This window comes from Crinia signifera, chromosome 4 (genome assembly GCF_055691185.1).
Source record: "Crinia signifera chromosome 4, ASM5569118v1, whole genome shotgun sequence".
Lineage (NCBI taxonomy): Eukaryota > Metazoa > Chordata > Amphibia > Anura > Myobatrachidae > Crinia > Crinia signifera.
The window spans coordinates 235,171,138-235,187,672 of record NC_139220.1 but is presented as its reverse complement, the minus strand read 5'-3'; the positions used below and the strand labels follow the sequence as shown (position 1 = coordinate 235,187,672).

Here is a 16,535-nt window from a genome sequence, read left to right as displayed (position 1 = left end):
CACAAGTTCTGCCACTGCACATAGGGCAGAATTCTATCGCTGTAAAACATTTACACATGGCAAAAACTGTTTTTTTAAGCACAATAGTATTGTTATTATTTTCTAGTCATTTATATAGCTTGATAATAGTATTAGCAGGCTATCCAATGACAGAGCATTTTTTGTGTATGTTAAATGGACCTTTTCTATGCAATTCAAGATAAGTTCTCGGACCCATGTGTTTTCGTGGAAAACAGGGTGGAAGGGGCTTGTTATGAGGGATTCTGACACCACGCAAAGCCTAATCCCAATAATTGCCAATGGTCAGGGCTAACTAGAAAGCCCTAAGGGGATGTGGTAATTTACCATGATTAACAGGTTACCCCAAATAGCCTGAAGGCCGTTTATACAATACTTTGTTCATTAAACAAAGTTTGTGTACATTGATAAAAAAAAAACAACATAAAAATACAAAATGTTAATAGAAAGGGTATGGGAGACACAACCTGTAATCTTACTTTTACACAGCTCTTAATTCAAATTGCAGATTGAGTTTAAAATCTAAGTGGAAAGTCTGAAAATTACGTTTTACGTAACTGTACATTCATGTCTATAGGATCTAGTCTATCAAAGCCTAGAAGCCATTAATCTATCTTTGTTTTCCTGTTTTGTTTTACTCCCATTGCATTCTGCTATGATCAACATGTGAGCACTACTTTGAGAAAACCTTAATGTTTTCCTAAGACAGGCGCACCTCACTTGGGCCTCTGAAATTGCCTTAGTAAACTTTCCAATGAACCTGTGCATCTTTCTGCTAAATGAATCTGTGCATGTCTAGCTTCTGTAATTGTATTGCCATCTGTTTAAGATTACCTTTTATAAAATATCTCAGCATATTTCAGCTCTTGCTTCCGTCCCTATGTTTCATTGAGATAATCAAGCCCCATGTTTTACTACACTGCAAATAACATTGAAATATCCTTTGTGGTCGCACAGTATTTTGTTATATTGTAAATTCTATTTAAATCAAATATAAACTGTGACTTTAATTCACTGGAAACAAGATGTCCTTGTATTAACTAAAATGGAATTGCAACTACAGATGCAGTGTAAATAAATTTATACTGAATTTCCATTTTAGATTTAAATAGTTTTAACTGACTTCTTTGATGAACTAATGCTATTTTCAAAATGATAAGCATAAGAGTTCTAGGAACCACAGGTTTGCATACTTGCTTAATTAAATCAAGACAGCTTGTTATTTACCAAACTTTGTAGCAGCTTGGAATTTTATGTTTTATGCATTTTTCTTAACTGTGGTGAATGTGGTATATTATGTTAAAATTCTCCACATGAGAATGTCAAGTGGTCATAATGCCAACATTCATCAGGTCGACACTGATGAATTACAATGACAATATAACGTCCCTGGTGGTCTAGTGACTTAGCATTCTGTGGTGTCGCCGGCATTCGCCCTTGCCACCAGCCCAAATGTAGTCAATGGATAGTGGGAGCGTGCAAGGCAGCAAGGATGTAAATGGACTATATGGTGGCTCCAGCTATGTCTTCTAGATCCAGAGAACAACTTATAATGACTTCTAGAGGATCCAGCGGCACCTCTGGCTGAGTATGCCTAGCCTGATCATCCCTTCCTGCAGCTTATACATAACCTCTTCTCCTGTAGCTTACCCCTAACCTAAACCTCTTCTCCCGCAGCCTAATCATAATCTTCCCTCCCACAGCCTAACCACAATTTTCCCTCCCCAGTCTTACCCAAACAACCCTAACCACCCCTCCTGCAGCCTATACCTCTAAACTAACTCAAACCTCCCCTTCCCAAGTCTTACCCAAAAATCCCCTTCCACAGCCTTTCCCTCTAGTAGCCTAACCATCCCAACCTGCTACCTAATGCTCACCTCCCCTGCCACAGCCTAACCCTCCCCTCCTGTAGCTTAACTTTCCCTCCTACAGTCTAACTCAAACCTCCCCTTATGTAGTCTAAACCTCTCCTCCCACAGCCTAACCGTCCCCTCCCACAGCCTAACCATCCCCTCACACAGCCGAACCCTCCTCTAACACAGCCTAACCCAAATCTCCGCTCACACAGCCTAACCCAAACCTCCCCTCCGGTAGCCTAACTCTAACATCCCCTCCCACCATCTAACCAAACCTTCCTCTCCCACAGTCTGAACCTCCCATCCTGTAGCCTAATAATTACCTCCCCCCCCTGCAGCCTAACCCTAACTTTCTGCAGCCTAACCTGTAATAACAACACTATGTCAACATAAGCGCTTATTACTAATGGGGTCCATGCAACTGATAAGTATCAGGGCAATTACTTGATGACACTGTCAAGGACCGGGGAAATCCATCCATGTTGGAGATTCTTCAATTGCAAGTTCCACCTAGAAGATTATTGGGATTGGCAAATTGGGTATTTTTGACTTGCTGTCTTTTCCAGATCCCTGGATGGATCACGATCAAGATGTGCTGTACATTGGCTGTCAGATAGGATTGGTAGAACAGGTGATGGCAACTCAGATGTACGGCCTGCAGAGTTTTATAGTACTGTGGTGGTGACTCTTTTACAAATCAATGTTTGTATGGAGCCTTTAAAATGCTCTAGGCAAAAGAAGAACTTCTTAAAATAATGCATTTCAATTGGCTAGCGTTTTATACAGCACTTTGGACGTGTGTCCAAATCGCTGCTCACAGCATATTACAAAGCACTCAAGCAATTAAAGCGATCGCGTGTCACCCTCTTAATATTACTCATATATGAAAGTTTAAAGGGAATCCGTGACACCACCCTAAGAAGCATAATGTTTGCTGAAATACTACATTCCCTTTCTTTTCCACTGTGGGCTTACCGCATTTAACTTATCGGTGAAAGGTGATGGAAAGCTACTATACTGTAGCTACTCTGGTGTATAGAATATGGAATCTCCAAGGCAAAAGTATAATCCATAGGGGATTTGAAATAGCAGTGTTACAGTAAATTCAAGTTATGAATTTTTCTGCTATGAAAATAAGATATTGCAAAAGGAAAGATCAGAGCACTCACATAAACTGCCGAACATTTCTTGTAGAACAGAAACCAAAGAGGTGAAACAAGAAAATAAATACGTTCAAGGCCTATTACCAGGTTTCAAAGAGAATATTTAGGAGAAATGCTTGCCGCTAAAACTGAGAAATCATTATGAAACCAACATGAAATCTTCTTTCAGCTTCAATGTGGAACAATTTCCTGACTCATTATTAAAAAGACCTTTTGTGACTCCTGGCTGAGGAAGAAAGCAGCTGGCTGCCAGTGCATGTTAGAGGCTCGCCCCACGTTTTGGACACTTTGCAGACCATTGTTTTATATCCAAGACTATGAGTTCTGAAACATCCGTAACACATAGACACAGCAACCTGTAGGATGCAGACAAGTTTCACCATTGTGACTTATTAGGGCCTAATTCAGGGATACATGTAAAATATGATTGCTTTGCAAATCCCTTCGGCTGCAATCAAAGACGCAGATCAGTCATTATTGGAAGCAGGTACTTATGTAGTATCTGGGCTGCCGATTTTTTGATTGTATGCCTTAAGTTAAGGCATACAATCAGATGCGATGCGATGCGATATCGCATCGCATCGCATACGATGCGATGCGATGCGATGCGATGCGATGACCCGATTTTTCCATAGGATTCAATGTTAAAATGGACTGAGTCCATTTTAACATGGAATTCAATGGGAAAAAGGGGTCCTTTTCATACCCCTACTATCCAAGTGGGCATGGAGTTGGATATAAACCTGTGGCGAGCGTAGCGAGCCACCGAGCCCGAAGCGTGGCGAGCGAAGCGAGCCCCGCGAGGGGACGGTATTCTGTGTCCCCTCGCGGGGCTCGCTACGCTCGCCACGCTTCGGGCTCGGTGGCTCGCTACGCTCGCCACAGGTTTATATCCAACTCCATGCCCACTTGGATAGTAGGGGTATGAAAAGGACCCCTTTTTCCCATTGAATTCCATGTTAAAATGGACTCAGTCCATTTTAACATTGAATCCTATGGAAAAATCGGGTCCATCGCATCGCATCGCATCGCATCGCATGCGATTTGGTCGGGTGCGATGCGATGCGATGGACCCGATTTCAAAATCGGCAGCCCAGTTACTACATAAGTACCGGAAGCACTGAATAGTCCTATGGTGGCACAGCATGGCAGCTGGAAGTAAGATATCGGATGCATGTACGGATATAGCCACTCTCATCCATGCAGCAGTTGCATGATTGACGCAACTATGGTGCCCAAGAATGAGGGTAGTTTGGCGAATAATGTCGCAAGCAACGGCGCATGTTCCTGGGCGTATGCATCATGGCAGCAATGAGCGGGCTACATCTGTAACTGCATAGGGATTACAGTCACAAGAAGTAATACTACAACAAAACAGTGATGACGCGCATGCATTTTTGCTGCCACTTCCCTGTATCTCTCCCAAATGGTCCCTGACTGTCAATCATTTGAAAAATAAATCCTCTCTGTGACTTCTGTCGGGAGACCACCACGGCACTTACATACTTGTGCAGACCGTTGATGAACACTCAACTAGGAACAAAACAGGTGTGCGTGCATCTCGGGCTCAGGCTTATACTGTACAATCACCTGAGCAATGCCTGTTACACTATTAACCATTTTCAGCAAAACTACTTTTTTATTTAAGGGACAAGCAATGTTTAACATTATGCCAAACACTATAGAGGTTATTCTGGTTTATACGCAGCGCTGTGATTTTGCAGTGCTGCGTGTGGTTTTAACGCCGCCTGCCACACGCAATGCCGCCCACCCCCCCTCGCTCGACCAGGTCCCTGCACAGCTGCAAATGGATGTTTTACATAAACATCCATTCGCAGCCATGAGTGCATGGACCAAATCAGTTGATGGTTTCCGACTATCGAATGATTTGGAGCATACACGCAAAACTAAGACACTCTCATGTGCACGGGAGAATATTACACTGTCAAAACACAGAGTAAAGTCAGTATATACTTGGTCAATAGGTAACTGCAGGGGGGGGTTAATATAAACATAAATATATATATCAAGAAAAAGGTTTCTGTTTTGTCTCCCACTAACAGGGGAGATTTTGTAGAGGTAGCTGCTATCTACTATTGGAAGCGCTATCAGGGTCAACCACCATTTGCATAAATATATATATATATTTATAATGGTAGGTAGATCCGCACACTAATGGATCACGAGGCAACAGGGAGGTGCTCCACTTTAGAGGAATCGATATCCCAAATACAGCTTTGTTGTTGGAAGCAGGCACTCACCAAACAGCATCAGAGCAAGTTGAAAAGGATTTTTACTCAATCATCATCTAGGTCATGATGATTGATTAAAAATCCTTTTCAACTTGCTCTGATGCTGTTTGGTGAGTGCCTGCTTCCAACAACAAAGCTATTTATATTTATATATATATATATATATATATATATCCACATGAAAAGCCTGTGTTTGTCCCTGACAGGCTCAGCGCTGCCTCTGATTAAAAACCCTCCTATGACAAGGCCACTGCTGCTGCTGCTGTCCTCCATGGGGCTGAGAAGCATATGATGAGCTCCACCAAGCAGAGCTCAGCACAAGCCTCTCAGCCTCTGACCTCTAGTGCAAAGTCTCATGGGACTTAGTCAACTCCCAGTAATGCACTGCACACTTGTGCAGTCAGTGTGCCTTGGCTCCCGATGCTCAGCACCATTAATCATTGTCACATTGGCAGATAGGTGAAGCTGCAGCACTACCCCACTCCCATGCAAAAAACCTTTAGCTAAAAGGACCCCCTGTGCCGCCCCCCCCCCCCCCAATCCATCCCTGTGTGTGTCCTGTACAGCAACAGGGCGGGCAGCTGACATCCGGCGATGCCAGCTGCCCGCCCCCGGCAGCTGCATCACTGCCTCATTTCCATGGGAATGCCCAGTGTTTTCATGGGAACACACATGAAACACTGGGTGTTCCCATGGGCGCCGCCCCACACTCTACCGTCCTCGCTGATGGGTGCGAATGGGCAGATGCACCCTGGTCTGCACATGCACAGACGCCAAACATCGCTCCCCTGTGCGAACGCGCAGGGGAGCGAGCAGACCTGAATATGGTCCAATATGCGTTATGTATACAAGGGTTGTACTGTGTGCAGGAAAAAATAGATGTACAGTATGCAGGCCTGTGTGCGCAGCATGGATCAGGCTGGATACACCACTACTGTGATCCTCCTGGTATTTTTAAATGCCTTGGTTAATAACGTCTCTCACAATTAAAGGTATCCATTTAAAAGTTATATGCCATAAAATAATGGGATAGGTGGTTCCGTGGTGCCATTCTAGATTAGATAAAAAGTTAACGTTTCTATGGACCTTTAATGAAGAGCTTATACTTTGGGTAACGTAACATTCACCTTTATTTCCTGTAGCTACAGTAGTTGTGTATATGCTCATGCATGCATTTGCTCTTTTATTTATTTTATTCCTTTCTGATTATCATACTTTCCTTGCAAATTGTTTAAACTGTATGTGTTTTTTTTATTTTATTTATCTTGTGTATGGATGTTTGTGTCTATTTTTTGCTGTTATTAGTGACTGCTTTTCTGTACCCTTGACATGCGTATCCAGCAAAATGGATCTGTTGCTTTTATGTGTGACAATATTTCTGATTTTTGTTTGTATGTTAAAATTTTTGTTTTTGCTGAATATCAATAAACAACTACACAATTGAAAAAGAAAAAAAAAAACATTGTGAATGGTTCCTACACTTTATCTCTGTCACTCCAGGACTTTACAGCGAGTCTAGGATTTCCTGCTTTTGGCACCTGATATTGAAATACTAAAATCTGTTCATTATGTGTCTGCCAGATGTGGTAAGTGTAAGAAACGCTGATTAATTTGTAACCTAGAGAGGCCTTAATAAAGAATTTGGCTCTTTAAATCCTGACTTCATATTAAAGAGGACATATTTTGTTTATTTTTAAGAAGAGATTTAAGTTCTGCTTTAATTGACAGAATTGTTAGGGTGCCGGGCTCTTGCTAGTACTTGGAGGTAGGTGGGAAGGTACAGGATCACCTAGGTTCAGAGGTGGCACCTAAAGAGGTCACAGTGCCCATAACAACCAATCAGATTCTGATTGGTTGATATGGGCGACATAAGGTATGACATAATGAAATACTGTACTGGCTGCAAAAAGGTTTTGGTGACAAGGAAAACTGGGACACCTATATGGAAAACCCCGGCTTACGCAGTCACTACAAAACCACCCGATATTTATTCTTTAATCATGAAGATACAGACTGTATCATACAGCCATTCCTTCCCACGTCTACCCCTGCATGTCATTTCTATTATAACACTCAGGGCATGATTCAGACCTGTTCAGTAGGCTGCACACACTCGCAGCCTTGTGAACAGGTCAGCACCGCCCGGCGCCCCGACGAATGCCTGCTCCCTCCCCCCCACCGCCCGCATCCCTGTGCTAGCATGAGAGGGGATGTGTATGAGAACACATTCCCTCGCATGCGGCAGAAGGGGAGAGAACCATGGAATTATTTTCCTCCCCTTCGGTATTAGAAGTCAGTCTGAACTGACTTTAATAACCGTCAGAGAGCGCTGAAAAGGGGGCAGGCTCTGATGTCATAGGCCCGCCTGTGTACCCAGGGGAATGCCCAGCGTTTTTATGGGGACGCCTATATGTATTAGAACCAGTTATTTATATAGTGCCTACAGAGTATAACCCTATGAGCCCAGCACTGCGAGGCAGTGATACTAACCACTGTGACACCTGCTGCTATGTACCTTTGAATGAATGAGTTATGGTACAGAATATAGAAAATGATATACTTAGGAAGGAGGGATAGTCAGGTGACAATTTCCTTATTACCTTAGCTAGGCAACCTGAGAGTGTAACAGGGAGACTTTGCAAGCAGCAGTTCCTCTATGAGGGATAGCCAGAGCAGTGTTTTCCTCCATGCAGCTGTCCCAGACACAAATAAATGCACATACCAACAGCATTGTTTACATTTCTGTGCATCATGCATAGAGGCCCTGTTCAAACATCCCGGCAGTGCAGGTTTATGAGATGTCTGATATTACTTTTAGTCCTATACCTCAGACTTTTCCATTTTATTGCTTTGTCTACAACTAGTTCCTGTTTGGAATGTCAATTTACTTTTAAACAACTTTTAATCAAGAACATGTTGAAAAGACCTCCACAGAAGCTGCGCGTAGTGTGTGGTACTGTATGTGGTACTATGGGCTCTTTTACAATGCTATATTATATTACTAGACTGACAGGCTATGGGCATGGTTCAAAGTGGATGTATACCCCTGAAATTAAATCTGGTATATTTCAAGCCATTTGTGGGTCCTGTGGCAACATTTTGTATGGTCCACTGTGTGTATGGAGCAGATCTCTACCCTCTTTAGACTTACTGCATCTCTGAATGCCTGTGGCTTCAGATATAACCCATAGGGAGCAACCTTTACTGTTAACCAATCACACTCTTTCTTTTGGTAAATACAGTATGACAGCAGCCGGGGCCTGGTCATAAATATTCTGCAGCCCCAGTGCTGCTGTATGAGACTGCGGGAGAGATGTACCAAGTCCTGGCCAGTGATAAGGTACAAGCCAATCGGCTCCTAACTGCTACGTTACAGGCTGTTCTTGAAAAGTGCAATTAAGGAGCTGGTTGGTTGGCAGTTTATCTCTCTCCACTTGATCACTCCCTCTCCACTTGATCACTCTCAGCGGTGGCCCTTTTGTTGCACCCTGGATGAGAAATTAAAAAGGGGTCGCAACCCCTTAAAACATCCTTCACCTCTTTCCCGATTCCACAAATTGCCGTATTTTTACTACAGACACAGAAACGTATCTACAAAATGCACATTCCTTATGAAGTGTGCCAGGAAGGTAAAAAGGGAATAAGTATGAACATACAGATTCCTATTTTCATCCAATTCTGGGGATTTAAAAATCCGGTATGAGGTCGATAGGTTGGCAGTATGAAGGTCCACAGTCAATAGGTCAACAGGCCAAAGGTCAACATGTGAAAAGGGTCGACTTGTCCAAAAGGTCGACACAACCAAAAGGGGCAATGTGGAAAAGGTTGACATCGAAAAAGGTCAACATTGAGTTTTCATGATTTTTTCTTCAAAAACCGATTTGTTCATACTTTACCATCGCAGTGGGCATAGAGGGAGAATATAATAGTGTGCCGAGCGCAGCGGTGTCCCTGTCAACAACAGTTGATGTAGACTTTTTTTTTAAATTCATGTCGACCAGGTTGACCTTGCAATATCAGCTTATGTCAACCTAAACCATGACGACATTTTGCTTATGCCAAAAGTGTTCTACCTATTGACTGTCGACCAGTTACCAAGCAACGGGGACTGTACTGGGAAGTACAGACATTGGAGCACTACTGTACCTGTTGCAACACATGCAAAGTTGTCAAAATTATTGTCATAATAAACTTTAGAAATGTAGTCTTATTTATTTTATTTTACCCTCCGGATCAACTTTTCTTATGGATAACTCTGTTCTAAATTCCTCTAGACAATACCTTGGGGGGCACAGTTTGGTGTTGCACACTCTCGTCATTGCAGGGGGACGCATGGAGCTGTCACACAGGGAGTTGTTCACGGCTCGCTTAGTCTGGATGTGGAGGCAGGCTGCTATGGCTTCTTGTCTTCCTGGATTAAAGAAACATAAAAAAGAAGGAAGGAAGGAAATAAATACAAGACACATGTCCAATCGTTCACAAATAGTGAATAGAACATTTGACACTCAATTCTAGAGTAATTAGAACCATTTGTTCCTAGTGTAAAATAAATGGCTTTGACTGAATTTGCCACTATCGTATCTGTAGTTTAAATAAAATATATATGAGAAACCAATAGGTCTAATAGCACCAATCTCAAACAAATATGATAAAAATAAGAAGTTACATAGATATGATTCTAACCTTAATATTGTGGTGTCCACAATCTAAGTCTGTATTACTGTCTTGACTTATCAGTTTTGTTTCACTGAAAATGGTGACATTGTACAACCTGCATACTGTACCTACAGTATAAGCTGTATTCTATTGTCTAACATACTGTACGATGCCTTAATAAAAACATTTTGGAAAGAAAAAATAAGAAGTTACTATTTATTCAGGTCTGCAGCACTCCTGAAAAAGAGTCTGTGTCACCCCCAATTTAAACAATCAGAACAGAAAAATCAGGTTGTCCAGATCTCTGTACAAATAGGCCCTTATTCTGGTCCAGTCGAAGTTTCAGCAGAACAATGAACACAATTACATCCATAATTTATCATTAGGCCTTGACTATGCAAGCAAAGCCATCTAAGTAGTAAAGAGACCGAAGAGGTATTCACCATGGAGTTAGTTTTAGAAAGGTTAGTTAGTATACAGTATTGTAATCTTGCAATGCCAATAAAGGGCATGCTGGTCCTTGTAGTGCCGTTTGGAGAATATAGAGATACCTCCAGGTGAAATAGCTCTCAATTTATTTTATAATTATAATGATTATTCTTTTTTTAATGTAGTATTATCATGTAGCAAGTATATGACCCAGAGTGGATGCTATGTGGTTTAAGCATATATTTGCAAATCTACAGTATGAAACTAAGATCTCTTAATTTTTATTATCATATACGGGGTATTCAATTCAGTCCGTGATTTTTTCGACTAGCTGGAAAAAAAACACACGGTACTTGTGTATTATCATAGCGCCCAGATTTTCTACGTACGCAAGCGTAGTGAAATCGCATCGCAGTGCATCGCATGTATGGCATACAATGCGATGGGATGCGATTTTCTATCACACCCTATGTTTTTAATGGTCTATACCACTAAATGACATAAAAATGCCATTTAGGGTGGCCCCCACTATCCACTCCCCCCCCCCACTATCCATGTCCCCCCCCCCACTATTCATGTAATCCCGAAGCGTGGCGAGCGCAGCGAGCCCCGCGAGAACACGTCCTCCGACTTTTTTCATACCCCCACTATCCACGTTGGCGGGGAGTTGATTTTATATAGTGTGGCGAGCGCAGCGAGCCACCAAGCCCGAAACGTGGTGAGCGCAGCGAACCCCGTGAGGGGACGCGGATTACTTCACAGGTATACCGCGTCCCCTCCCGGGGCTCGCAACGCTCGCAACGCTTCGAGCTCTGTGGCTCGCCACACTATATAAAATCAAGTCCACGCCGACGTGGATCGTGGGGTCTGAAAAAATTCAAAGGATGCGTTCCGCAGCCCCTCGCCATGCTTCGGGATTACGTGGATAGTGGGGGGGACGTGGACAGTGGGGGTGGGGAGTGCATAGTGGGGAGCCACCCTAAATGGCATTTTTATGTCATTTAGTGGTATACAATGTGATGGGTGCTTGTACAATTTTTCATCTCATCGCATCGCATCCTGTATACAATGTCATTTCCCTACGCAGAATAGCCCTGTACGCTAATAGAGTAGTGGGCGCCGAGATAATACACAAGTACCAAAAACACTTTACTATTCAATTGCGTCTGTTTTTGTTTCACCAATGCAGTTTCATTTATTTTTAAAGTCAAAACTTCATCAGAAACTAAAACAAAATGGTCAAAAACACGTGGATCAGCGAATGTGCTGGGTTTTTGACTGTGGAAAAATCCGCCACGGAATTGAGCAACCCATAGTGATTAAAGCATATTACTTTTTAGTGTAATTGGGCCAAAAAAAAAATCTTTTTTCTTCTGGTTTAGAATAACTCCTCCCTTTCATGCACCTGAGAAGTATAGTATTACTAAATTGAGTGAACAGCTACCATTTTATATTGCTACACACATATATAATTGGAAGGAACCCCGGAATCATAATCCCCTAGAAATACATCTATGCCACTGCACCTAATACACAACCAAACTGAACTTGATGTGTAGTACTCAATACAAGTAAACGTGTCACATTAGGCGCAGATACTGTGCTAGAAGACTGGCAGGTCGCTGTTATCTGGTAAGTTGTCCATTTTCGAGCAAACTGCTGTGTGTATGTATGTGTGTGTGTGTGAGTGCGCGAATGGGATGCATAAAAAGTTACCATAATGTCATGCTCCTGGGTCAGATTTATACAGGCAATATACTGTACCTCCTGAGCAAGTACTGGAGCAGGATGTGAAGCCAATATATTCCCAGTCATACATCTCATCTGAATCCTCTTCCCGTGGTAGAAGTTCTGATGCTTGATCCACTGTATCCCCATGACATGGCAGAAGATAGCAAGCTCTTTCCACAGTTGGTTTTTCCTCCTCACATTCTTCTTCTGGCAGTTCCAGCTCAGTCTGCGTAAATGTCAGCATAATACGGCACTTAACTTCCCTCAACTGTACGCCGCGACCACAAGTGGCACTACACGGTGACCAGGCTTCTGGGATAAACCTGTGCGGGTGATATATTGTACATCATACATTGTGGACACTACAATATATAAGTTGTATAAGCATATAATTATAGTACGAAGATATTATTACAGAGGACGCTGGGCAGCATTTGTGTGAATGTAAGCAGTATTTATGGAAAGCATTGTTGCACAATTAAAGATTAAGAGCCAAGTAACCCAGAGCCAGAAAAGTAGTCCAACAAAGTCAAATGTCAATACAAAGGTAATAATTGAATAGAGGAGCACAGTTCATATAAACTGGTGTTTAAGGAGCCTAGCAATAAACTGTCAATGGTCGGTTCCAAGGAAGATACTTATAAAGGTCTGAGGCAGCTTTAGACAGTTGCCTAGAGTGGCAGGATCTGAGCAGAGCCACGAGTCTGCCTATCAATACAATTAAGGTTGTCCCTGCAAGAGACATCCTTGTTGTATTATTGCATGTGTCAGTTGAGGAATGTATAGGATTCCTCCTATGTGCTTTCACCTGAGTAGTTTGCAATTGGGTATTGGCGGTGGGGCAGGAAACTTCAGTTTTGCCTAGGATGCCCTGTAGAGGCTTAACAAGAACCTTATGTGATGGTGACTGATTACAAGCAGGAGGGCATTGGGCCATTATCTGATGCAGAACTACACAAATTAGATTGGCTGCAGTGGTTCTGGCTCAGAGGGTAGAAGCGGCACTATTGGAATCTACAGCTCACTTTTCTGAATCCTGCAAGCAACAGATGTTCCCAGGCAATGGGGCAATCACTAGGAGATCTCAAATGTCAATAATAATTTGCACAGATCTCTATCATACAGCACGGGAATAAGAACAATTGAGAAATAATACAAAACATTGCTGAAACCTATGCTGTATAAAAGAGGGTCTGGGGGGGAGGCAGCATTTATGATGGGTTTCAACTGTCATCACATTCCACAACTAAAAAAAAAACTGTCAGGCTCACATTGTTCTTGGCCCTGACTTTGAAGCAAGTCATATTATATTCTGCCAGTAACAAAAAAAAAGCTCTTTGAATGTTGTACAGTAATATAAATGTAGGACACTAGCCGTGGTAGACCGCAAAGGCCAAGGTATTTATCTAGCACGAGGCTGGTTTGGCAATGCTCAGGTCTGTGCTTTGGAGTACAGCCGCACTTATTCCTTTGCTGTTCACAGTCACAAAACAAGACTGGCTCTAGGTACAGTATATACAGTATATACACTGTATCTGTGCTCAGAACTTACAGTATACCGTGTGCACCAGTTACGTCAATGTCTGACAAACGTACTGCTACAAAATGTGGCTAGTTATTTATTTTTCACAAAAATAAGTTAAGTTGTTCTCTTTGCCCTGGGATAAACCACAAAACTACTCTGTACAACACATCTCTATGTGGAGTGGTTAACTTGGGTCTCTATATCAAAATTATTCTTCATTGTATCGTATTTGTTGCATCAGTAGCATCTGCCCGTTGGAATGGAATTTGTGGTAATATCCAAAATGCACAGGTTTTTTTTTTGCTTATTGATGTATAGGACTGAATAAACCTGGGCACACAGCTATACAATTGTAAGCCCATTCTCCCGATATCAGGTGAAAGACCAGCGATTGTACAGGTGTGTATTCAGTACCAATGCCGCAGCATTAGCCAATAAACGGCTTATAGCTCTACTGCAATGGGTGGGATCAGGAGGTTGCAATTTATGGGCTGTACAGCCAACCTTATGATCCCCAAAGAGGACCCACTTTACTCACTGCTGCTGCCACTTCACCGGGGTTCAATCAAATCAGAGCACAATTAAATCACAAAGGTTGTTAGAACAGGGCCCCCTTTAAGATGTTAGCAGTTTCTTATGTTAATCAAGTGATGAGATCAAAGTAATTATACTCATCTCTCCAGATTCTTGCATCGGCACTGCAGCAGCACAAATCACCAGATGAAAGGGTGTGATAGCCATTTTCTTAGTGATATATGCATGTGCAGTAGTACATAGAACATCACCAGGAACATAACCCTGGCACCATGCTCCCAGACACTTGCGCAACAAGAAGAAGGGACCTGTATGAGGCCTGTACACAAGACTCCTCGTCTCTTAAAATGGCCCTAATCATTGGATGTTCTCTACTAAGTCAATGATATAGGGTGATGTTCTGTGCAATTAACACCACCTTTGTGTCTAATCTTGGGGAGTTGCACACCAATGTTTGAGCCTAAGACTGTCCTGTTTTATGTTGTCCTTTACTACAGTATATGTCAAACTAATTTTTCTGCCAACTCCTGTCATATGTTTTATTTATTAGGTATTTTGTATATATTTTTAATGGGTATAACCGCATGAGTTTATAAAGACTTTGGGATTCCACAGCTCTAGCTCAGCTTCAGCAACTAAGTTTGGGTTGTTCACACATAGACATGTGACTAACTGAAGTTATGGGCATGAATGGCAAACACTTAGGGTGATATTCAATCCAGGGTCGCGCCTGTCCTGTTCTCGGCCGTATCAACATGAAATCGGCAGGCGGGATTTAATGTCCCACCTGCTGAACGACGAAAAGGGGTGTGGCCATGAGATACGCCCGTGGATCGTAGAGCTGCGGCCATTAACTCGACAATCCATGGCCGTTCTCAGCAGAACGGGCCCCACTGCTTCTAAAGTCGGGCCCTTTCTGCCGAGATCCCTGTTCAATGCTGTCAGGAAAGACAGCATTAAATAGGGCCCCGCTGCTATTTCCCCCATCGGAAACAGCGGCGGGAGATTGAATACCCCCTTTAGGGCCCCATTTAAGAACAAGGCATCCTTTGGCATTCACTAAAGAAATGAAGTCCACCTGTCAGTGTTAACAGTGGTAAACTGACAGTCACAGCTTCTGCCATAAATAGCCAGAAAAATACAGACCCCATTGCCACCAATGCAGACTTGGCTTGGCCTTTGGCTTCTGAAAGCGTATGGTCATGCACACACATAACTCATCAGCCGATCACTGGCAGCAGCAGTCTCCCAGCAAGAGTGAGGAAGACACCGCAGAGGCAAGGGATGTTGTTGGAGAGATGGAGGTAAGTAATGTTATATATCAATGGCGTATTCATTACTATCACTGTGATACTAAACAAAATATACCACAGGTATTAAGACTCGTTGTTAAATGGGGCCCTTAGCGTATGTTATCTTCAAAGCACAACTCACAGATGAAATAACACGTATGAAGTAAATGGCGCACTCTGCAGCCTGGATTTCAGCTAGGCATATGTAGTATTAAAACATTTCTGCACTGGAGTTAACACATTGTATAATGTTATTTTATGAAGCAGCAAATGATCTACAGAATGTTCTAATCCCACTGAGATTACTGGGATAAGCAGAATTTGTACTTACGTTGGCTGATCTGATGCTGTTCTAGGCTCCTCTAGTTCCTGCGCTTGTTTCAGCCACGGATGTTTTGCTTCCACAGGGAACTTTTCTAGCAGACAAATAAATACAAGTCAGTGTTTGACAAAACATGCCATTTATAAAATATCTCAATTAAACTGTAATATCAATGGAAGTAGAATATATTACCTCTGGGTTTATAACATGGTACAGGCACAATGCATTCCTCCTTTATATGTGGCTTTAGCTGAGGGTTGCAGCCTCCAGTGTGCTGTCCCCGATGGTCATTGCATAACACTACTCTATAGCGTAAGCCTCGTCCACACGTCACTGTACACTGAATAAATACACAATTACACAGCACAGCATGTTAGAGAAAGCTGAAACCACCAGACTTTTTCTTTTACAAATGCAATGTCTTATTTATATTTTAGAAGGGGTGATAGCAGCGGGGTGCACCCCAAGATCACAGATTTTTCTTCAGCACAGGAAATCATGTGATTTTGAGTTAGCGTAACTTGAGGTGATATATGCAGCCATACATCCCTGGTAATTAAATACCCCACCATACATTATGGCCCTCATTCAGGTTCATGCGCTCGCATGCACATTCGCAAGCACTTTTACGGAAAAAACCACACGCACGCATCGGGCGAAGGCACGCCTACAGTGCTTGCGAATTCATTCGCACGCAACCATACTAAGAAGGGGGGTGGTCTATCATTGCGCGTACGTGTAACTGGTCGCACGCACC

General features: G+C 42.6%; 1 protein-coding gene across 3 annotated transcripts in view; it reads right to left on the bottom strand.

Moving 5' to 3' along the window:
• Positions 1-16,535, bottom strand: part of ADAMTSL3 (ADAMTS like 3) — a 449,068-nt gene that overhangs the window by 78,719 nt on the left and 353,814 nt on the right. For 2 of the 3 annotated variants that reach the window (XM_083184018.1, XM_083184017.1), the window contains exons 14-17: positions 15,971-16,118; positions 15,788-15,872; positions 12,139-12,428; positions 9,571-9,700 (exon numbers count right to left, since the gene is read on the bottom strand). In XM_083184018.1, coding sequence (XP_083040144.1) covers positions 9,571-9,700; positions 12,139-12,428; positions 15,788-15,872; positions 15,971-16,118 — 653 coding nt within the window. Of the gene's footprint in view, positions 1-9,570; positions 9,701-12,138; positions 12,429-15,783; positions 15,873-15,970; positions 16,119-16,535 lie in introns of those variants that run through there. The other variant, XM_083184019.1, reaches the window with a different exon arrangement.